General features: G+C 36.1%; 3 protein-coding genes across 4 annotated transcripts; 1 reads left to right on the forward strand and 2 right to left on the reverse strand.

Moving 5' to 3' along the window:
- Positions 1-220: 220 nt before the first annotated feature.
- LOC114295801 (uncharacterized) lies at positions 221-9,561 on the reverse strand. Its single transcript, XM_082885850.1, has 4 exons — positions 9,550-9,561; positions 5,195-6,835; positions 4,499-4,639; positions 221-802 (listed from the first exon to the last, which is right to left on the reverse strand). The coding sequence occupies exons 1-2, from the start codon at positions 9,559-9,561 to the stop codon at positions 5,759-5,761; spliced, it is 1,089 nt and encodes a 362-aa protein (XP_082741976.1). The 3' UTR covers positions 221-802; positions 4,499-4,639; positions 5,195-5,758.
- Positions 9,562-9,754: 193 nt separating this feature from the next.
- Positions 9,755-16,734, forward strand: LOC114317760 (myosin-2). Of its 2 annotated transcripts, XM_082884282.1 has the most exons (7): positions 9,755-10,183; positions 10,853-10,982; positions 12,016-12,129; positions 12,211-12,320; positions 13,131-13,337; positions 14,245-14,397; positions 16,397-16,734. In XM_082884282.1, exons 1-2 carry the CDS (start codon positions 9,782-9,784, stop codon positions 10,976-10,978), a joined length of 528 nt encoding a protein of 175 aa, XP_082740408.1. In that variant the 5' UTR covers positions 9,755-9,781; the 3' UTR covers positions 10,979-10,982; positions 12,016-12,129; positions 12,211-12,320; positions 13,131-13,337; positions 14,245-14,397; positions 16,397-16,734. The 2 variants fall into 2 exon arrangements, with proteins under 2 accessions (XP_082740408.1, XP_082740409.1); XM_082884283.1 differs by lacking the exons at positions 12,211-12,320; positions 13,131-13,337; positions 16,397-16,734 and having other exon boundaries at positions 14,245-14,382.
- On the reverse strand, positions 13,994-16,378 carry LOC145797359 (chlorophyll a-b binding protein 13, chloroplastic-like). Its single transcript, XM_082884286.1, has 3 exons — positions 16,161-16,378; positions 15,892-16,051; positions 13,994-15,539 (listed from the first exon to the last, which is right to left on the reverse strand). Exons 1-3 carry the CDS (start codon positions 16,290-16,292, stop codon positions 15,028-15,030), a joined length of 804 nt encoding a protein of 267 aa, XP_082740412.1. The 5' UTR covers positions 16,293-16,378; the 3' UTR covers positions 13,994-15,027.
- Positions 16,735-23,708: the final 6,974 nt, after the last annotated feature.

Consider the following 23,708-nt stretch of genomic DNA (forward strand, 5'->3'; position numbering starts at 1 on the left):
GTGTGATTAATAACATTCACTACTAAAAAAAATACTTTTTGCGACCGTCACATGCCGTCGCAAGTAATAAAAATACAGTCGCAAAAGACTTTTTGCGACGGCCTATGCGACTGCACATGGGGTCGCAAAAGACTTTTTGCGACAGCTATTTTACCGTCGCAAAAAAAAAATAAAAAAATAAAAAAAACACTTTTAGCGACCATTGTTTTACTGTCGCAAATAATTATTTGTTAAAAAAAATCATGTATGGGTTTGCTACAACAAAAAAATCAATTACAAGCACCAAACAATTTTTTGTAAATGAAAAATAACAAAATTAACAAATTAATTAAATTTATAATAGACATTATCCATTAATCATCTTTAAATACACTGTACTAAAAAATTCAAGTCCTCAAAAAAAAAAAAAAAAGAAGAAGAAGAAGAAGAAGAAGAAGAAGAAGAAGAAGAAGAAGAAGAAGAAGAAGAAGAAGAGCAACATAATCTTTGGCTCCCAACATCAACCGCTTGATCATATCAACTATTCCCTCAACAAAATCTGCAAAAACATATATCAAACTTGACTTGAAAATTTAATGCACTTAAATGTGTTAGTTTAGCTTAAAATAATCAAAATAAAACTATGTCAATGACCTATCTCTATGGCAGATCAGTGATTTGCAACAAGAGTTTCAATTACCGTAAGAGCAACTTCAAGCTTAACTATGGGATCACTTAATTATGGCGTTCGAAATTATATAATAGTATTGTGGCGAGAGATTTCCCTAAGAACTCCACCATCACCACCACCTACAACCAAAACCTGCATCAAGTAATTCAATTAAATTTAACACAAATACCTGACAAACAGAATAATTATAGATTGCATAAACATGAAGAGCAGAAGATAGCTAGCTCTACCAACAATGTTTTCCTCAATCATTGGCAACTTGAATTACAAGTTCTCTTTCTACTTGTAAATATGATGAATTGAGGCTGAGAGTACATAGAAATATTATTTGTTCACAATTTAACAATGAGACAAAAACAAGGTGAGTCTTATATTCAATTCTAGAATTAAATTTGTCATACAATGCCTTCAATCTAAATTGCCATTCTCGATAAATTCATAGACTAGAAAAAGAGAGCCCTCTACGCAATACCCAATCAAACGCACCTACATTAGATGCCAATGTAAGTTACAATGTCTATATAAATACATATATGTATATATACTTAACATCGTCCTTTATATTTCAAAGATCAATCAGTTAAAAGATAAGAAAAAGTCGCTTAATGATATCACAATCAAAATTAGAAGACAATTGGACCCTCAAGTTTCCATCAACAACAAAATTGTACTGTAACAACCAACCTACTGAAATTCCATATGATAATACACTTTAAATATTCATCACCTACCGTAGAAGACTAAACCTGTGAATACCTCAACCATAGAGACTTTTAAACAATCAAAAAAAAATCATGATAAATTAAATGGCGCAATGTAAATATATTGGTCATCAAATTACCATGAAATGATAAATTTTGGAGGATTAAAAATAAAAAGGACCCCAAAATGGAAGTAAATATCAATCAATTCCAATTACTCTAGGTTCTAAATGTCAGTGAAGTCCATATCAAATCAACAGAAGTGCATGTGCATATATTTACTAACAAGATAACCACATCTCAGATTTAAGCATGATGGTGTGTCTATAAAAATATGTGGTACACGCACAAAATATCAAATCATGCAATGACAATAGAGAACAGACTAACCCAACCAAGACAATTAAACAATATCTTTCACACTGGTGAAGTGAAACTTAAAACTAGTAAATTGCCAAAAAGTCGCAACATCAGCAATGCACAAGAAGCCAATAGAAAGAGGGCACAACATTCGCAAAGTCTAGTTTTGAAAATGTAAAAATGAAGAGTGCAATTTCTGCATTTCGCTGTTTCAGTAGGGAACAACTGTATACTTGAGGTTGGAATCCAATGTAATGATTAATGACCCAATTTTCGCAATGCACATTCATAGTCATCCACCAGTCTCTGTTAACTTCTCGAGAATAGTATAAAAGTGTGTTTAAGAAGAAGTTGCATCTACATGTGCACACAAAAACATGCGGGTGATGTGGCTGTATTTAATAAGCCACTGATTACATTTTTAAGGGGATATGCATTGACTGTGTTCATAACCAACTAATATAGTCTGAATTTCCAAAACCATCCCTCTATTTTACTCTATTAAATGCATTCATACTCAATAGAAGGCCAGCAATTCTGCTTTGTAGAAGAAAGTGTTGGGCAACTGAGATGAGAATGCTTTGGATAGATTTGTGGTAAAACTAAAAAAGATAGATTAGAAATGAATATATTCATGAAATGGTAGGAATAGAGAGAGAACTACTTAACATGGAAGACTTGAGCTAACATCTGATGCATACTCACCACAATCAAAGAAAATATAAATTTATTTAATTTAACAGAACATACAAACTTTGATAGAGCTAAATGACCACAAAAAAAAAAAAAAAAAAAAAATTATGTAGCCACCCCCACTTGATTGAGACACAAGGTTTAATTTGTTTCGGTTTGGTAAATGCATTCATACTCATCCAAAAATAATGATATTGTAAAATGCAAAATAAAATACCTTTCTTTTAAAAATGGACAACAATATTGGAATATGCCAAAAGGCATTAGTGGACAAAAAGAATGGAAAGTGGGGAATATAAACAGGCATGAAAGTAGCTATTTTGGAGGTAGATTGTCCTTCTTTATGCTTTAACAAGAAAAATGTTTTGCCCACCCATACAGTCAATTTGGCAGGGCATCTAATTTCTGGCATCTTATATTATAAAGGAAAGCACACTTGGATATTACAGGGTTTTATGAACTAGAGGCCTCATGAATTAGTTAGGTTTAATATTAAAAAAGGAAAAAATAAAAATAGAAGGAGCAAGAACCACCAAACAAATAGAACATTTTTCAATGAAAAATATCCTCATCTGTTTGTATGTGAGCATGGAACAAAGAATTTGGACATCCCGGTTCTTTGGAGTTAGGCCAGCACGCACAACAATGTCTGAAATGTATTTGAAGTCAATTATTGCTTAAAAGCCCGTTACCAAACATGAAGAGGTTACGTCTTTGGTCACACAAACTTATGTATCTATTCACCATGAAGAGGATACCAGATCAATTTTTCATTTTTACCTGTATGTAAGATAGAACGGTCTGTAATTAATCCAACTTATAGACTGGCTTTACGTATAAATAATTTATATGCTTAATATTTTATTGGTCTAAATTTATTTATTTTTTTAAGAAGCTTACAACAAACCTACCAAAGAGTTACATAATAGGACAGTAGCTAATAAATGCAACAAAAAGCCCAACAACAAAGACAGCAAAGAACCTCATAATAGGGAGAAATTATCAAAATTTCCCTTTTGCATTGATTGATTGCAGGAAAGTGAAATTTTCTTGGAAGAGAGTTTTATATCAGATCCTTCTGTCATATTTATCAAGACATTTCTAAACAAACACAACTCTTATACTCTCTCACCTGTGCATCTAATTTGGCCCTCTTTGCCCTTGCTTTTACAAAATTGTTCGTAAAACTCAAAAAATTTTGAAGTCAATTTACTATTTCTTTTTAATAGTTTTGGAAAATAAGAAACTAACCAAATTTTCAATCTTATTTTCTGTATGTGTAACCTTGAAAAAAAAAAGGAACTACTTTTTAATTCCAAAGGCAACATTGACAAAAAAGAAATCTGAGAGAAACTTGCAAGTACTTAAAAAGTAGCTCAAAAACTTACGCTGAAACTTCGAATCTGCTGAATTTCAAACTCCAGAGGTGTTTATTACAGTAATTTATTTATCTTCAAGCAGCACATACCATAAGACCAATGACCTTGCTATCTAAATCTACACATAAAAAGAATATTCCCAAACAAATGATGCACCACCTAGCCTACAAAACGACAGACACGAAAATCATCCCCACAAACTAGCTAAACATCAACATTCTCCAGTGACTCCAGTCTGAAATTACAGTTTGAAATTACACTAATTTGAATCAAAGACAACTTGATAATCAGAACACTACCCAATTCGTCCTTGTACAGTCTGAAATTAAACTAATTTGAATCAAAGACAACTTGATAATCAAAGAAATACTGGTATCATCCCAAGAAAGACTCAGATTAAAAAATAAACCAAAAGGAAAAAGAAAAAGAAAAAACCCAATCTGGCATATACCCAAGCATGCAAGTTTAGATCTATTATACAGAGCATAGAAAAGCCACAGATGAATGCAAGTTTAGATCCAAGAAACGATGAACTAAATCGAACTAAATAAAAGAAAAAAATAAATTAATTAATTAAACTGAGAACAAGATTGAAACACCAAACACCAACAAGATTAATTAATTAAACTGAGAACAGAAAATCTGAAGATTAATTAAACACCAACAAGATTAATAAATTAATTAGCTTTTCTCACCTGCAACACCAACAAGATTGAAAATCTGAAGAAGAAGAAGAGCTTTTGAAGAGAGCTTGCTGTACGAGATTGGAAATCTGAAGAAGAAGAAGAGCTTCTCTTGCCTCTCCCTTTTGCTGCTGCTACTTTGATGAGTTAGGGCTAGGGCAACATGGGTAAAAAAGTAATCACACTCCTTAATACCAACGGACTAGCTTTGAATACCAACATCAGGGGCCAACAAATTAGCCAATAAATTGAGAAAACAAATCAATATTCAGGAATTCTTTTGATAAAAAAGATGCCTGGATTCTCATGGGATGTTAAAGAACCGACTCATCCATGACCATTTCCACAGGCTTGGGATTCGTCCGAAAGGTATATTCTATTATATATATATATATATATATCAAACCTTCTTTGTATAAACATAGATTTGTAACCATTAATTTCATTTTCATGAAGGTTCGATTAGGCTCTGTTGCAGCATTTGAAACAGTTGATGAACCAGAGTCTCAATATTGACACCCAAACAAACCCAACACTCAAATAGATCCAACAACCCATAACATTAATCCATCGATCAAAATTCTACAAACCCATAATCGAAATTGCAATTAAAAACACCAAATAATCGAACAAATATGGAGTGAATGTGTGTGTGTGTGTGAGCGAGAGAGAGAGAGAGAGAGAGAGAAGGATAGAATCCGAACATACCTCAAGAATCGAACTGATACTTTTTTTGATCGAAGAGAAGAGAACGAAACCCTTCCATCGTCGCCGCCGCCCAAGCAGTCTCGCTGCCGAAGAGAGAGCACTGTTTCCAGGTTGAAATCTCGCCGCTACTGAAGGGGACAGAATCATAGGCAAACTGATCGTCTGGATCTTACTCGGCCTCTCAAACTTCATCTCCACATATAAACCCTTCAACAGTCGATCGGTCGATAGAGAGGGAGGGGTAAGAAGAGACTAGGGTTTTTTTGGTTTTGGGCGGGCGGTGAGGAACAGAGCGGGAATGGAAAAAAAAGGGGGGGGAAGGAAATCAAAATCTTTTTAAAAAAAAAAAATTTAAACAATAAAATAACACTGTTTAATTTATTTATTTTTTGCGATAGGGGTTGTCGTCGCAAATTTTTTTTTATTTTTTGTTAAAATAAAATTTTTTAAAAAAAATTATTTTATTTTGGTTACTAATTAAGCTTGAAAATTTATTTGTTTCATTTTTTTTAATAAAAAAAAAATTATTATTATTTTTTATTTGGTAGAAGTAGGGGTAATATTTTAATGAAAAATATTGTACTGGTAGTCGTAGTGGTGAAGTGGCGACCGTGGTAGTAGTGGTGGTAGTGAAATGGCGTTTGCAGTAGTAGTGAAGGTGGTAGAGAAGATGGGTGGTGAGAGAGAGAGATAAGTGGGAGACAGATAGAGGAGAGAGAGAGAGAGACAAAGTGGTGAGCGAGAGAGAGACAAAATGGTGCTAAAAGTGTATTTTCTTGTAGTGGATCGATAAATTGAGAGGGAGCTCAGTAAATAGAGAAGACGGAAGGGAAATAGTGAGCAACGCGAACACAATAGGGGAGAGAGAGAAAGAGAGAGAGAGAGAGAGAGAGAGAGAGAGAAGAGTGATGAGTGAGAGAGAGAAAGAAAAGAAAGAAAGAAAGATGAAAAATAGGTGAAAAGATATATATATAGAGAGAGAAAGAGCGAAAAGAGAGAAACGAGAGAGAGACAGAAAGAGATAAACGAGAGAGGGAGAGAGAAAAGAGACAGAGAGAGAAGATAGATGAAAGAGATAGACAGAAGAGAGATGGACGAGAGATACAGAGAAAAACAGAGAGGCAGACAGACAAAGAAAAGTGATGAGTGAGAGAGAGAAAGAGAAGAGAGACAGAGACATAAAGAGAATGAGAGAGACGGACAGACAGAGAAGAGTGATGAGTGAGAGAGAGAGAAGAGAGACAGAGACACATAGAGAAAGGCAGAGACAGACAGAGGAGATGGAGTGGCAGTGGTGGAGGAGAGGTAATGATAGTAGTAGTGGTAGTAGTGGTAGTGGTGGTAGGGGAGTGGTGGCGATGATGGTAGTAATGGTAATCGTAGAGGTGGAGTGGCAACAGTGGTAGTAGTGGTGGTAGTGGAATGACATTTGCAATAGTGGTAAATGTGGTAGAGGAGATGGGTGGTGAGAGGGAGAGATGAGTGAGAGACAGATAGAGAAGAAAGATAGAGAGATAGAGACAAAGTGATGAGCGAGAAAGAGACAAAGTGGTCGTTAAAAGTGCATTTTCTTGTAGTGGATCGATAAGAAAAATGCCCTAGACCCCCAGTGGGAGTGACCCCCACCACCCCCACTGTTTTCTGATTGGTTCAAAAAATTTTATTTATTTATTTATTTTCACTCTTGCTCTCACAGCCCCGCACGTGGAGGTGGGGGTGCTGGGGGTCACCGCCCACTGGGGGTCCCCAACATGGTTGGATCGATAAATCGAGAGGGAGCTCAATAAATAGAGAAGAGATGAGGGAGAGAGTGAGCAAGGCGAACACAGTGAGGGAGAGAGAGAGAGACAGACAAACAAACAAACAGACAGGTAGACAAAGAAAGAAAAGAGTGATAAGTGAGAGACAGAGAGAGAAAGAGATAAAGATAGACAAAGAGAGAAAAAGATAGAGAGAGAGTGAGACAGAAAAAGAGAGAGAAACAAGAGATGAACAAGAGATAAACAAAAAGAGAGAGAAAAAAAGCGAAAAGAGATTAACGAGAGAGAGAGACATAGAAAAGAGAGAGAGAGAGAGAGAAGGGAGAAAAACGAGAGAGACAGAGAGAGAGACAAAAAAAAGAGAAACAAAAGATGCTCGAGAGATAGACAAAGAGAGAGAGAGAGAGAGAGAGAGCGAGAGAATAGCAAAAAGAGATAAACGAGAGAGAGACAGAGAAAGAAGAGAGATGAGCGAGAGACACAGAGAGACAGACAGACAGAGAAGAGTGATGAATGAGAGATAGAAAGAGAAGAGAGATAGAGACAAAGACATAAAGAAAGAGAGACAGACAGAGAAGAGTGATGAATGAGAGATAGAAAGAGAAGAGAGATAGAGATAAAGACATAAAGAAAGAGAGACAGACAGAGAAGAGTGATGCGTGAGAGAGAGAAAGAGAAGAGAGATAGAGACACAGAGAGAAAGAGAGAGAGGGGAGAGAGAGAGAGAGAGAGAGAGAGAGAGAGAGAGAGAGACAGACAGAGAAGAGTGATGAGTGAGAGAGAGAAAGAGAAGAGAGACAGAGATAGAGACAGAGAGATAGGAAGATGAAAAAATTGATAAAAAGAGAAATGTTATATCAAAAGAGTAAGACGATGTCGTTTTTTTCAATTTTTTTTTTTATGATAGAAAAATATCATTGCATTTATTTAAACCATTTTGTAACTATATATATGAAGTCTCAAAAAGTCACATTTTTTTGCAACGACAAGTTGTGCCGTCTCAAAAAGGCATATTTTTCGCGACGGCAAGTTGTACCGTCTCAAAAAGTCACATTTTTTTTTGCGAGACGGCAAGTCGTGCCGTCTCAAAAAGTCGTATTTTTTACGACGACAAATTGTGCCGTCTCAAAAGGTCACATTTTTTGCGATGGCAAATTGTGCCGTCTCAAAAGGTCACATTTTTTGCGACGGCAAATGTGCCGCAAAAAGTTTCGTCTCATAAGCCCACTTTTCTTGTAGTGTTACTTAAAAAGTGTAATTAAAAAGTAGTAGTGTATATATAATCACACTTTAATTAAAAAAACGTGATTAAAAAATATATAAATAACCACACTTTAATTAGAATGTGTGATTAAAAAATATATATGTAATCACATTTACTTAAAAAGTGTGATTAAAAAGTAGTAGTGTATATACAATCACACTTTAATTAAAAAGGTGTGATTAAAAAATATATAAATAATCATACTTGTTTAAAAAGTGTGATTAAAAAGTAGTAGTGTATATATAATCACACTTTAATTAAAAGGTGTGATTAAAAAATATATAAATAATCACACTTTAATTAGAATGTGTGATTAAAAAATATATATATAATCACACTTACTTAAAAAGTGTGATTAAAAAGTAGTAGTGTATATACAATCACACTTTAATTAAAAAGGTGTGATTAAAAAATATATAAATAATCACACTTTAATTAGAATGTGTGATTAAAAAATATATATATAATCACACTTGTTTAAAAAGTGTGATTAAAAAGTAATTGTGTATATATAATCACACTTTAATTAAAATGTGTGATTAAAAAATATATAAACAATCACACTTTAATTAGAATGTGTGATTAAAAAATATATATATAATCACACTTTGTTTAAAAAGTGCGATTAAAAAGTAGTAGTGTATATATAATCACACTTTTAATTAGAAGGTGTGATTGAAAAATATATATATAATCACACTTAATTGAAAAGTGACATAAAAAATAAATATTATCACACTCAATCAAATTAAGTGTGATTAAAATATCAATATAATTTTTTTTATCACACTTCCAATAAAAGTGAGATCTTTTTTTTTGTCAAAGTGTGATCTTTAACTATTTTTGTAATAGTGTTTTTTCAGAAAACGGAAGTTTTGTTTTCAAAAACGGCCGCAACAGTTTTTTAAAAGCAACTTTTTAATGTGATAATAATTTCTGTTTCTGCCATTAATCCTTCCTCTTCCCCCACCTTTCTCTCTCTCTCTCTCTCTCTCTCTCTAAACTTTACCTTCGTTCCTTCTTCTGCTGTCTTCACCTCGTAACTCACGCTAACAGTGAGGAAGCAAACCCGTTTTTTTTTTTGGGTGAATAAGCAAACCCGTTTCGTTCCGAACAAATTAAAACCTACTTTTTGCTGGTGGTGTTGACGACTATAAAGTAGTTTCAACGTTGCATGAAATCGAAATTTTGGGAAACAAAACTAGGAACTTTGTATGAATGAGCTGTCAAGACTGAGCAATTGTAGAAAGCAAACGATGAATATCTTTTATTCTATTTTCGGAAAATATTTTGTCGCAACAGATATTCATCGTTTGCTTTCTACAAGTCACGTGGCTTGTCATCCTCGTCCTTTCGCCGGAGAGACTCCAACATCTCATCCAGCGAACTCCGAGTTAGAGACGTCGGAGACACAGACAACATCAAACCCCCAAATCAACGAACGACTTCGTTCCTTCTACCAGATTTCGAACGACTATAAGAAGGAACGAAGTCGTTCGTTGATTTGGGGGTTTGATGTTGTCTGTGTCTCCGACGTCTCTAACTCGGAGTTCGCTGGAGGAGATGTTGGAGTCTCTCCAGCGAAAGGACGAGGATGACAAGCCGCGTGACTTGCCGCCGGCGTTGCCCTCTCGGCCCACTTCCAGGGCTCGGCTTCCCGCCGCCAGGCGGTCGTTGCTGGCGAAGTTCAATGTTGAGATCGCCATGGCTGCTCCAACGAAGTCGTTGAATCAATCGAGCAAAAAACGAGAGGTTAAACGACCAAGAGTTGGTAGTTTTGGGGGAAAAAAGGACAAAGAGTTTCCCGGTGAATCGCCGTATGTTATTACAGTGCCAGAAGAGAAGGAATATGAGCAGAGTTGGGAGAAAACAGACACTGCAAATCTTGCAGATGAGCCTTCTGCCTCACCGCCGAGGTTTCGGGAATCAGAGTGGAATGATAACGTTGGTTATTTTATTAAGAAGGTAAAAACTTTGATCAAATTGTGTTCTTTTGTGACATTATCTATTTTCTATTGTCCCAAAGATCTTCATTCAAGCTGCTGCAGCAGAACCCATAGTTGAAATCAAGTTCTTGGGTAGAATATTCTTTCTTTTTTGTTTTTTCAAAGTCCCCCTTTTTTTTTTTTTTGATGAGTTTCAATTTCATCTTTGTAATTTGTTGATTTAATTTCATGATAATTGTGGGGACTTAAGTTCCTTGTGGGCATAAATTGTGGGGATTTAATTTCATCTTTGTAATTTCATGTAATTTGTGGGGATTTGTTTAATTTCATGTAATTTGTTTAATTTCATGTAATTTGTTGATTTAATTTCATGATAATTGTGGGGATTTAATTTCATCTTTGTAATTTGTTTTGGTTATCTTCATAAACTTGAACAAAAATGGTCAAATCAAACAAAAGAAAAAAAGAAAAAAATGAAATAGAAATCATTCTTGACGTTTGACTAAGAAATTCACCTAATCAAATGTTTTATCTGGAGGAGTATTCAGTTACATGAACTCAGAACTTGAAAGAAAATTCTATGTTAACCTGCTGAGCTTTTGCAGCTGTAAAATGTAGTTATTTCTAATTCAAGCAATATTTTCCCTAAAAATTGTTTTCTCTGATGTTGTATCATGCTGTTTCATAGATTGCTGCATTAGAGGATACGAGAAAACAAGTTCTGCAAGGCACACTTGAGGTGCAGAAACGATTTCGTGGTCATCGGGCTCGTCGTGACTTCCACGAACTCAAGAAAGGAGTAACAACACTGTAATCATGTAAGATATGTATAGTTTATTTATTTATATTTTTTAAGGATTTTGTTTTTTCCACGCAGAAGAGGTATTTTAGTGGTTTTGTAGTCTCATTATTTTCATGATGTCTGTTAGCTCATTAAAGTTTTTGGACAATCTATGGCTTAATGTGGTATTAGAACTCTGGTTCAAGGAGGCCCTAGGTTCAAGTCTTGTTACTCTTGTAATGTGTTTGTTCTCCCATTATGTCTGTTAATTGTGCACTATATTATGTGGGTGTTTGGGAAGTGGCTAGTTTAGAGACTTTTTGGCTTTTTGACTATTTTAGTAGGCTATTTTAGTTTTTGTGTTTGGGAAGATGAGATGAATTTTTATTTGAGTTGTTGTATTGAAAAATGTGTTGAAATAATGTTTGAAGTTAAAATAACAAATTTATCCCTAACCTCACATTTTTCAAAATTAATGTAAAGGGGCAAAATCATCATTTACCAATAATGGAACAACTTGTCAATGTGACTGTGGTAGGCTGTGCCTATACTGTCACTGTGACAGGCCACTGCCGAGCTATATGTATATATATATATATTTTAATATGAAGTATTTGTTTAGGAGCTTTTTGGCTTTTTTTTTTTATTTGAGGCTATTTTAGCCTCAAACTCAGCTTCCCAAACACCCCCTATGTGTGTGCTTGTAGAGTATTTGCCCCTCCATGTGTGAGACAAGGTTGCACACTAGGGGAAGTATTAGATTGCTTAATATAATTGTTGGGCTCATTTCCCAGCAACTTAAGCTTTTGGACAATTGGTAACCTAAAAGTTTACATGAACTTGTGTTCCATTTTAGGTTGATAGAACAGGTAACGATAGAACAGATAGCAGCTCTTTGAAACCTTACTAAACTTTTGTCTTGAAACATGTTTAGGCTTTGAAGTTCCAAATACAAGTCCTAGATTGAAGTCTACACTTTCAATGATATCTTAATTAGATTGGATTCAGAGAAACCTGTTTACTATCACAGGGGTTTCAATTATATAATAAAAGGTAATTTAATCTTGCAGTTATCCGTGGTGAGAAAGCTAGGAGGGAGTATTGTTTATTGATAAAGTTGAGAATGCTGGCTGCTCGCAAGACACTAGAAGAGCAGCTGAGGGCAATCATCTGTTTACAATCTGGTAATTTATAATATTCATTGGACATGTCACTGGCTATTTCATTGTTAAAAATTTTCCTATTCTTGTGGTCTCTTTCTGCAGTAATTCGTGGTTAGTTGGCAAGAAGGCATTCTAATTACCTGTAGAAATTGAAAAATTCTATTCCTGATAATACAAAACAAAAGCATGGGAGGAAAATTTCTGAAGTCAAGGTACTCTTATACTGTGAAAGTTCCCCCCCATTTTTTTGTTACTGATGGCTGTTAATTCTGGACAACCGGTGTCAGTACTTCTCCTATGCATAACAAGTTGGACCACAGCACCTGTTCTAGTCTCGATTTCCTAGCACTGTTACTTTCTATATTTGGTGTGGTTAACAAAATTTTTTTACTTTTAAGAGAGCTTGAAATATCAGACTATGGGGACTTTTGAGTTTTGCCAACTCATCTTCATATGAGGCTCCTCCCCTCGCTTTCTCTCTCCATGGTGTGTGTGTGTGCAGGTCTGTGTACTTTTGATGGGGCTGTGGTTCATTGCCATAGTAATGCTATGGAGATCATATGATTAGGAGTTTGTCCTTATGTGCAGCATGCCTTCTTTTGGTTAGCTCGTCCTATATATCCCTTTATGACTTTCGTGAAAGTGGCACTAAAATGCATTTGTTGTCATAAAATTTCACAAAATTACCGGTATTGTTTAATGTCTACAATAAGTAAATAAATGAGTATTCTGTCTCTAGATTGCCAGCCACATCTTAGCTTAAGCTTATATTATCATTATTAAAACTATGAACTTGCACGTGTAAATATTGTTCTGTTAATGTAATACTTGTTAACTGCACAGCCGAGCCTAATGAGTAGTCTTACAAGTTGAAAGAAAGTTGTAAGGAACACTATCAGTACTCTGGAAATGTTAGATAAATGCACACGGATGCCTTCTTCTGAGTATAGAAAGTCTGAGAACATAGTCATGATGGAAAATCAAGTAATGTTTCCTTTTTAAATTTTTTGGACATTGAGCAGGAGGTATCGCAAGCACCTGTTCTGCCTTCAGTTTTACAAGAGCTTCAGAGGCGTGTTGCAAAGGCAGAAGCCACTCTAGGGCAAAAGGAACAGGAAAATGCAGCATTGAGGGAGCAATTAGAGCAAGTCAAGGCAAGATGGTCAGAATATGAGACAAAGATGAAATCCATGGAGGCCATGTGGCATAAGGAGATGGTGTCTTTGCAAGTAAGTTTGCATGTTTATGAATGCATGTGGATAGAACTTTATACGTATATTATTATGGTCAGCCAAATAAATACAAAAAAAATTTGCTGGGACAAAGTAATAATTGGGAAAAAGTGCAAATTGGATTGCCTTGGCTCATTCAGTTCAATTAGTCAATGGATCTGTTGCACATAAACTATCATTGGTGGATCTTGATCATTATTTGAGGCTGACATTGCATCTGTCGACTGTGTCATGGGATAACTGAAAACTCCTTCCTTTATTTAAATTTGTATGGATGCAAAGAAAGCACTGAGAACTATACTAGGATTTATTAGTTTTTTATATATATATATATATATGTATATATATATAAAGAAAAAGAAGAAAAAAAGAAGCTATACTAGAACCAAGATCTTACGAAGAAAGAGGGCCTAGGACTTACTAATCAGTGAGTGATATTGAGGTTTTTCTGTAACATTGACCTGGTTTTAGCTGATCTCTAGCTACAGGATAGGCTCTAAATTCTCTTTAGTATTGGCATGATGTGCCTCTAATTCCTTACTGGACTATTATTTGATGTAAATTTAATGGTTATTAGACTTTTCCATTTGTAGAAACAAATAAATTTCTTGGGTTATGACCACTTCTTGATGGCAGATTGAATTCTGATTAAGTTTTGAGAAGGGAAAAGAATTCTAAAGTTGATAAAATTCCATTAACTGGAGACGGCATAAATACACAGTTGTTTTATCTATTCTATTTTGTACAAGTTGCTGATCTAATCTGGGGGCATCAAAAAGAAAAAAAAAAAGCTTTTGTATGAACTCCCTCAGACCAGTTGTAGCCAAATATTTGGGAATTTCGTGCCGCACAACTGAATTTTTGATGTGCCTAAATATAAATTGTTGTAATATTTTTACTTCAGGTGAATCTGGATGCGGTCAAGAGGAGTCTTGCTACTGACAACACTGCAATTCAACCTGGGAGGGTAGATGGTTTCGCTTCGCCCCACTATTATGATTCCGAGGAAACCATGTCCATGGGAGCACAAACTACCGGTGGAAACACGCCCATCAAGGTTTCACATATTGGTAGAGATGTCGGTGCTGGACGAGTCGGTCATCTAGTGAAGGAGTTTGAGCAACGGAAGCAGGATTTTGATGAAGAGGCCAAAGGCATTGCTGTGGTCAAATCAGGGCATCCTATTTACGAGCTTCGGAAGCTGAAACTTAGGTTTGAGATGTGAAAGAAAGAGTACAAGTCTCATTTAACTTCATCATGAAATTGATCTTTGGTTCGGGAGATCATTTCGGAGCTACATGTTTAATTTCTCTTTGCTGTGCAAGTGTTTGTGGTAGTAGTGTGGTTGCAGTAGTAAGATTCTAGTTTGTCTTGTTCGATTCCTAAAATATTTTTTTGCTTATTAAAGGTTGACAACTTTTTTTTGTCAGAATTAGCTTATTTTCTGTGGTGGAAAATATTTTTAGTTAATTTACTCAAATGCAATAAAATGCAACAAGTATTTTGGAAAAATATTTTTTATCGAAATAAATGGATTGTAAATTTTTAAATTACATAATTGCAAAAGGTAAGCCGTCTGAACATTTTAATCCAACAAAGTGGTAACTATAAAATGTACCTAGAAAAAAAAAAAAAAAAAACCATTTTCATACATTAACACAACACAAGATCAATGATTATCATGAATTTATGATCTGGGTACAAACTTGGTGGCATAGACCCAAGCATTGTTAGCCACAGGATTGTCAAGGTGGTCCAACAGGTTCCCAAGTGGGCCTTTACTAGTGACAATAGCTTGGACAAAGAAACCAAACATTGAGAACATGGCTAGCCTGCCATTCTTGATTTCCTTCACCTTGAGCTCGGCAAAGGTGACCGGGTCATCGGCAAGGCCCAGTGGGTCAAAGTACTGTCCACCGGGGTACAGGTTGTTTCCCTTTCTGACTCCAGGAAGGCTGTTAATGCGGAAGCCCTCAACAAGGCCCATAAGTACCACTTGGAAACCCAAAACTGCCAGGATGCTTTGGGCATGGACAAGATTTGGATTGCCTAAGTAGTCTAGGCCGCCTTCGGAGAAGATTTGGGCTCCAGCTTTGAACCAAACAGGCTCTTTGAAGTCCACTTTGACCCATTTTTCAAGGACTTCTGGGGTGATGCAACCTAGGGCTCCCAACATGGCCCATCTTCCGTGGATGACTTGAAAGTTAAGTAACAATTATGTTATGGTCTGTTTAGCTCTTAGGAAACAGAAAAGAGAAGGGATTTCGTTAAAAAAAAAAAAAAACTTATATTTCGTTTATTTTTTCCCTCCTATTGAAAAAAAGTTACACGTTTAGATTATTGAGATATAGGAGAGGGGATGTTTTTAACTTCATAGTTTAGATTATTAGCTTATAGTTGCACCAAATGGGATTATAGTAGTTATTTGTTTATATTTTTGGTAAATAAGATAGAGAATGCCAATGCACTTTCCATTGCCTAGTTGATTCATTTCAAAACCAAACTTTCAAGTTCAATGGAGAAATTAACAACTATATCAGCAGATTTACCTCAAGAGCCCTGTTCCTGGCAAAAGCTTCAGGATTAGCACACAAACCAGTAGTGTCCCATCCATAATCGCCGGGAAATTCTCCAGTCAGATACGACGAAGTCTGAGCTGAAAAGGGTCCCAAGTACTTCACCTGGTCCGGCCTGTACCATAATTCATTCCCCTGTTCACACCACAACCATTAACCCACAACTTTTCTCACCTTACAAACACAAGAAAATATGAGAGAGAGAGAGAGAGAGAGAGAGAGAGAGAGAGAGAGAGAGATGCACCATGGTGAATTTGCCAGTGCCCATAGAGACAACATCTCTGAGAGGGTTGGCATTTGCTCCCCTGGTTTGACCCAGAAATGGAGTGGGTCTGAGGACAGTGCTAGTGCTGGTTGCAGTTGACATTGTTGCCATGGTTTTTCAAAGCTTAGAATTGAGTTTAAAACTGTTTTCTTTTTCTTGTATTACCATCTACATTATATATATGTGTGTGTGTCTGTCTGTGTTTGTTTGTGCAGGAAATGAGAATCAAAGATGGGTGGTTAAGATTGGATGAATGGAAGTTGTGGTGGTGAAAAGCTCAGTCTTACCACTTTCTCATCAACCAATCACAAGGCTTCAAAAGATTTTTAAGTATCTCAATTTCATATCCTTCTATCCACAATTCATCTCTGTTGTCACACTTCTATATAGTTATAGTGGGTAATGTAGGACTCTCTCTGATGGACAGGAATTGTGATTGTATTAGGATATACAGCTGGAGATGCATCATTCTTGTGGTCCATCCTTGAATTCAAATGTATTGTTTGGTTCTTGTTGTTCAGTGAGCTCAGACCAAATAAAATAATCTAACAAATAAAAGCACTGTGATTCTTTCTAGTAATGCCAATTTGTGTATTTATTTTTTCTTTAGGATAATGTTTTATCTTTTGGTCTTAAATCTAGTAAATACTAAAAAGATTATGTTATTAAAAAAAATGCCCCCCTTCCCCCCCCCCCAAAAAAAAAGCAGTAGTACATTTCAACAGTTTTTATAGAATAGGATTCCTCAACAGAGATATCAACACTAAAGAAACCAAAACCATAGCCTGTCTAACAAAGTTTCACCAATTTCATCCCTTCCACAAGGTCTGTGAAATGACTGCTTTTTTCAATCTTAAGGTGATAAAAATTGCGCTCAAAAAACTTTTCATCTTCTGTTTCTCAAGCATTCCTACAAGTTGGGATCTCCAGTTGACCTCCGTCGCTGCTGGTATTAACACAAAAATATGATCAACTGGCTGACTGCTAAAGAAGCTAGTGGTAAATTAATCATTGGCTCCTACTAGCTTATTGAGGATGTAAGACCAGAGACTCAGGACAGCTAACGTTTGAGCAATCTGCGTAGTGACTCTAAATTTGACAATTTCTCGTTGTTTATTTGTTCTTAGCACCCAGCACTAACATGTTCAATGAGAGTTCCCTGCAGAAATGCTGCATAGCCTGGGATTTTGAAGGCCAAAATAGGTTATTTTATAGCTAAAATCTATAAATTCTTAGTAAATTTATCAACACACAACTAACTAATAGCTGGAACTGAGTTTATGTTTCGTGAGCACCACTAGAGTGCAGCATGACCCAAGATCACACTCCAGATAATCCTATTGCTTGTGAGTTCTTTCCTCAAATGAATACTACTTCTCAGCTTCAGATATGTTTTCAGCTTTCGATTTCAATATCATAATATCACATCAAAAAAGTCTCCAACATCAAAGGCAAGATAAGTATGACATTTGTTGTTCAAATTTTGAAATTAAATAAATAGATTTATGAAGAAATCAAATTATATATATACTAAGAACACATGCTAATAATTACAACTAAATTTCAACAGAAATACACAAAACAATAAAAGGGTAAAGAGACGAAACCGAAGCCTGCACGGAAGCAGTTTCCTTAAAACAGATTTCGTCGCCTCACTGGTCGAGTGCTTGAGGAATCCCGGCGTCTGTCTCCCAGGATACGACGGTCAAAACCAGCTACGGCAGAAGCACTCTGTGTCTAGCTTAGCGAACAAAACAGTGGCAGCACTCTCTCACTGTAGGAGCTTTCAGGCAAACTGACTTGTGAAATGGAAGTAAAAATTTCTGTGTTTTGAGACTTGACAGGAGGGTCTCAATTTATACATGTATAGGGGAGAAAGGAAGAGCCTCCAGCCTTTATGGCTGTTCATAATGCACCATTAACCTCTGCAATAAAGGCAGGAGTTACAAACCCTATTAATGCAGGAGTTACAAACCCCATTAATGCAGGAGTTACAAACTTCATTACCTTTTTTCCATGAAGCTAACTTCATGAGTTAATTTTTCATTCAAATCTCAATGGTTTTTGGCCATTCACAATAGATGGTTGGGACCCACTTTAATCTTTAATTAAAGTCACCAAAAAAAAAAAAGAACCATTTTTTCCAACAATCCCCTACATGAATAAAAATTGACCGAATGACGCAACAAACGAACACCGTTCAACAATAAAGACTCTGAGAGAGAGTACAACGGACTAACCCCGACATCAGAGAAGGTAGCTTTTGGCTTTGAACCTCTCCCAGTGAAAACCTATCGAGTTTACTGGCTGATCAGTGAATATGACATCTTGAACTGCTCTGCCGTTTATGTAAACTGAGACAATAGATCTCACACGGGAATTACTCCTACCACCATTCTGTTCTCACTGGTGTGCCCTGTGTGGCCCTGGACACTAGCCTGGTTCAGCGAGTGGTTTCAAAGAATCTTGGCCTCCCAATTCTTCTAGAAGCAGCCCCACTTCACACTCACATAGGTGACTCTACTTGAGTATCCTGCTATACTCAGCTCAATAGATTAACACACTAGAGTCATTAAAAGCTCAGCTTAACCTCTACACTTGCAGGTATCACTGATAGAAGGAATGGCTGGAGGTTTAACCTCCTCAGTGACATACCACCGTCACACGCAATTAGGTTGTCCCATTGAACCTAGATCTTGGGATCTCCAGTCAACTAGGTTGGGTTTCCATTCCGGTAACTTCCAAAGGCCTCAACCCCATTCCTTTTGACGACGTTTCGACTAACACTCGATTTAACCCTTTGGTTAGCGGATCCGCAATGTTGTCCTTAGACTTTACATAGTCTATAGAGACAACTCCATTCGAGAGTAGTTGTCGTATGGAATTATGTCTACGACGGATATGTCTAGACTTTCCATTATACATATTACTCTGTGCCCTACCAATTGCAGATTGACTATCACAATGAATACAAATAGCAGGCACAGGTTTGGACCAACTTGGAATATCTTCAAGGAAATGGCAAAGCCATTCAGCTTCTTCCATTGCTTTATCCAAAGCAATAAACTCTGATTCCATCGTTGATCTAGATATACACGTTTGTTTGGAAGATTTCCAAGACACCGTTGCTCCACCAAGAGTGAACACATATCCACTAGTGGACTTTGAGTCCTTTATATCTGATATCCAATTTGCGTCACTATAGCCTTCAAGCACCGCTGGATATCGAGTATAATGCAGCCCATAATCCCGAGTGTAGCGTAAATACCTTAACACCCGCACAATACCCTTCCAATGAGAAGCATCGGGATTACTTGTGTATCTACTAAGCCTGCTAACCGAGTAAGCTATATCCGGCCTAGTACAACTCATCAGATACATTAAACTTCCAATTACCCGAGAATATTCTAACTGTGAGACACTTTCATTATTATTCTTGGTAAAATGTAGACTTAAGTCTACAGGTGTCGATGACACACTCGTATCTGATCCACTAAACTTCTCAAGTATCTTATCAACATAATGAAACTGAGATAGTACAATTCCGTCAGAGATTCTGGTAATCTTAATTCCCAGAATAACATCTGCAATGCCCATATCCTTCATGTCAAACTTAGAGTTTAACAACTTCTTGATAGTTTTGATCATTTCATCGTTACTACCTATGATGAGCATATCATCAACGTATAGACACAAAATGACATAACCTCTGTCAGTGTCTTTGACATAAACACACTTGTCACATTCGTTGATTCTAAACCCATTTGACAACATTGCACTGCCAAACTTCTCATGCCATTGTTTAGGCGCTTGCTTCAAACCATACAAAGATTTGACAAGTTTACAAACTTTCGTGCTTTGCCCTGGAGCTGAAAATCCTTCAGGTTGCTCCATGTAGATTTCTTCATTCAAATCTCCATTTAAGAAAGCTGTCTTTACATCCATTTGGTGAATTTCTAGATTGCGCAAAGCAGCAATCGCAATCACCATCCGAATGGATGTTATCCTAGTAACAGGTGAGTACGTATCAAAGTAATCTAGGCCTTCACGTTGCCTGTACTCTTAGATAACGAGCCTCGCCTTATACTTGTCAATATACCCATCGGCCTTCATCTTTCTTTTAAAAATCCATTTGCAGCCTAAAGGCTTACAACCTGGAGGTAAATCTACCAACTCCCAGGTGTGGTTCTGTAAGATGGAGTCAATCTCACTTTTGATCGCTTCTTTCCATAATGGACTCTCAGGAGAAGTCACAGCTTCGTGGAAAGTTTGAGGTTCGTTCTCAACCATATAAGTTAAGAAGTCTGGACCAAAAGATTTGGATATCCTAGCCCTTTTACTTCTTTTGGGCTCATCTAAAACCTCAATTTGATGATCACCTGAATCATCAATATGATCATCCTCACTAGCAAGCTCATCAAATTTCTCCAAAGACCTTGGAACCCTTTCATGGGTTCGACAAGGAAAAATGTCTTCAAAGAAACATGCATTCCTTGACTCCATAATGGTATTCCTGTGTATGTCTGGAATTTCAGACTTATGTACAAGAAACCGATATGCACTGCTATTATGTGCATAACCAATGAATATACAATCCACGGATTTCGGGCCTATCCTAACCCGTTTGGGTGTAGGAATTGCCACTTTTGCAAGACACCCCCACATTCGTAAGAATTTTTACGAAGGCTTAACGCCTTTCCATAACTCATATGCTGAGCTCTTGGAACAAAACACACTATAGAGTGAGTCTGCCAAGCTGTTGGACATATAGTTCCAGCAAAGATAGTCTGTCTGCTTCCATGTGTCAAGCGCCATGACTTTCTGCCTATCAGGCTCATTCTCTACCGCGGCTGGAGGATCCTCGCTCAGAACCTTTGCAAGGTTTAGCGTGGTCAAGTAGAACAGCATCTTTTGCTGCTATCTCTTGAAGTTCCCCCCAGCAAATTTCTCTGGGCGCTCATGATGACGGAGCGGTCCTCCCGGAACAGCCGGAGTAACGCCATGGTTGACCACAGAGGTCACAACAATAGGGGTTGGCAACCCAGTTGCCCCGGGGTTCAGATCCCCACCAACATTAGCAGTAGCAGCAGCATCAGTGATAGTTGTCATTTCGGAACAAATAAAACCTCCTTTTTAGCCAAGACTAAACACTTTGGTTTCTATTCCAGAAAACCAAACCAAAATCCAAACTTATAAGCAATTTAAACTTGCAAACAATTTAAAATTGCTACAACCAAATACATGCATATAAAATGCGTCTACTAAGCAAATAAAACTTGCTACTACAAATTGGTAAACAAACCAACTAAATCTCAAGTAAAAAATTTCTTCAAACATAAAGAAAAATAACCAATCCAATTGAGGATTATAAGTAGTCCATACAATTCCTTTCTACGCTTAATATAAAGCAATTGTACATACAATCAAATATTATTTAACCTTCTAGCAAATCATAGAATAGCAAAATAACTAAGGAATTAAGATACTATACAAGTTACAAAACCTTATAACTTCTACATAAATTACAAAACTTTAATTCATCCAATTAAATCACACACTATTCATGGAAATAACTTATGTGTATAACTCTAGAAAACTAAAAACAAATTCACATGCAAATTAGATAGTAAAGCTAGAAGCATGCAAAATCAAAATATACATATGCAACATTAGACAAATAGGATGAAACCAAATAAGTAGCATGCAGTTTATGTAAATAATTTGAATTGTTTATATGTAATAAACTAATAACCAAGCACTTCAAGTATATAACCATTCAACCATTAACATGCAAAAATTCTAAAGATTAAATCATGTAATCTAGTCTAGAAAATAATAAGCATGTAACAAATTAAAACCTAGAATAGAATAGAATTAGCATGTCAAATTGCAACATAAATAAATTATATTTTATAACCTTAAAATTCATGCAAATCATAGAAGGGGAATGATGAACCATACTCATAAAATAAGATCAGAGTAATACAATTAAGTATACAAATTATGATAGAGCATTCTAATTAAACTAAATAATTAGAGAATCACATTGCATAATTTACAATCATTGAAATAGGGAGCAATTCCGCAACAGTTCCTAGTAACATTATACAAATGTCTATATAAATCTATTCGATCAATTTCATAGGAAAACATATATGAAAAATCTGTTTTAAGCTTGTTGTTCAAATTTTGAAATTAAATAAATAGATTTATGAAGAAATCAAATTACATATATACTAAGAACACATGCTAATAATTACAACTAAATTTCAACAGAAATACACAAAACAATAAAAGGGTAAAGAGACGAAACCGAAGCCTGCACGGAAGCAGTTTTCTTAAAACAGATTTCGCCGCCTCACTGGTCGAGTGCTTGAGGAATCCCGGCGTCTATCTCCCAGGATACGACGGTCAAAACCAGCTACGGCAGAAGCACTTTAGCTTAGCGAACAAAACAGTGACAGCACTCTCTCACTGTAGGAACTTTCAAGCAAACTGACTCGTGAAATGGAAATAAAAATTTCTGTGTTTTGAGACTTGACAGGAGGGTCTCAATTTATACATGTATAGGGGAGAGAGGAAGAGTCTCCAGTCTTTATGGCTGTTCATAATGCACCATTAACCTCTGCAATAAAGGCAGGAGTTACAAACCCCATTAATGCAGGAGTTACAAATTTCATTACCTTTTTTCTATGAAGCTAACTTCATGAGGTAATTTTTCATTCAAATCTCAATGGTTTTTGGCCATTCACAATAGATGGTTGGGACCCACTTTAATCTTTAATTAAAGTCACCAAAAAAAAAAAAAACCAATTTTTCCAACAACATTAACAAGAGAGGACCAAATGTCAAATGAAACAGAGAGGGCAACTATAAACTGTATTGTCTTGACCAATTGAAGAGATCATTCGATTCATTTGACATTATTGTCTAAATGATTGAAATTTTTTTTGATCAGTCAAGGGGAATTCATTAAATTCAAACTGCCTCAATGTCACAATACAATTTTGTTCTTTTTATTTCTATGCTTATATTTTTCCGTATGAATATACATCAGTTAAGACCATTTCAATGTTCTTTTTTTTGCTATGCAGAAGCTGAGCTTTTGTGCTCATTCTGTGGCCTGTACAAGAGTGGCAAAGTCAAACCTGCATGCAAAAACACTTTTTTGGGCTTGTGATTCTTTAATAAAGTTTCAAATGTAAATCCGGCATCTTAAATCATACACAACATACCCATTTTTTTGGCTTGGTTTAGACTGCATCGTCATGCTGTCTTTATCCAACGCAAATTTTTGTGCTGAATTTCAAAGGCATTGTTCCACATCTTTTGTGGACCATAGTTTTCATATATATAACTGAACAAATGACAATTATCATATGCACCCTTTTCTTGAGAAAATTACTTTCTGTCCTGTAATTAAGTAAACTTATTGCAGAAAGGGCAACGGTATTGCAATCAACGTAGCCCTCTGAAGTGAAAGGGAACAAAAAAGGCAAAGATGATGCTTTAGATTAGTAAGCAGGC

This window comes from Camellia sinensis, chromosome 8 (genome assembly GCF_055761805.1).
Source record: "Camellia sinensis isolate YWXY chromosome 8, ASM5576180v1, whole genome shotgun sequence".
Classification (NCBI taxonomy): Eukaryota; Viridiplantae; Streptophyta; class Magnoliopsida; order Ericales; family Theaceae; genus Camellia; species Camellia sinensis.

Bases quoted from the DNA above. Each gene is read 5' to 3' on its own strand.
- LOC114317760 (XM_082884282.1), top strand. From the start codon at position 9,782: ATGTTGGAGTCTCTCCAGCGAAAGGACGAGGATGACAAGCCGCGTGAC. The intron at 10,184-10,852 runs GTAAAAACTTTG...GCTGTTTCATAG, and splicing joins TTGGTTATTTTATTAAGAAG to ATTGCTGCATTAGAGGATAC.
- LOC145797359 (XM_082884286.1), bottom strand. From the start codon at position 16,292: ATGGCAACAATGTCAACTGCAACCAGCACTAGCACTGTCCTCAGACCC. The intron at 16,052-16,160 runs GTGCATCTCTCT...TGGTGTGAACAG, and splicing joins GCACTGGCAAATTCACCATG to GGGAATGAATTATGGTACAG. The intron at 15,540-15,891 runs AGGTAAATCTGC...TACTTAACTTTC, and splicing joins TGCCAGGAACAGGGCTCTTG to AAGTCATCCACGGAAGATGG.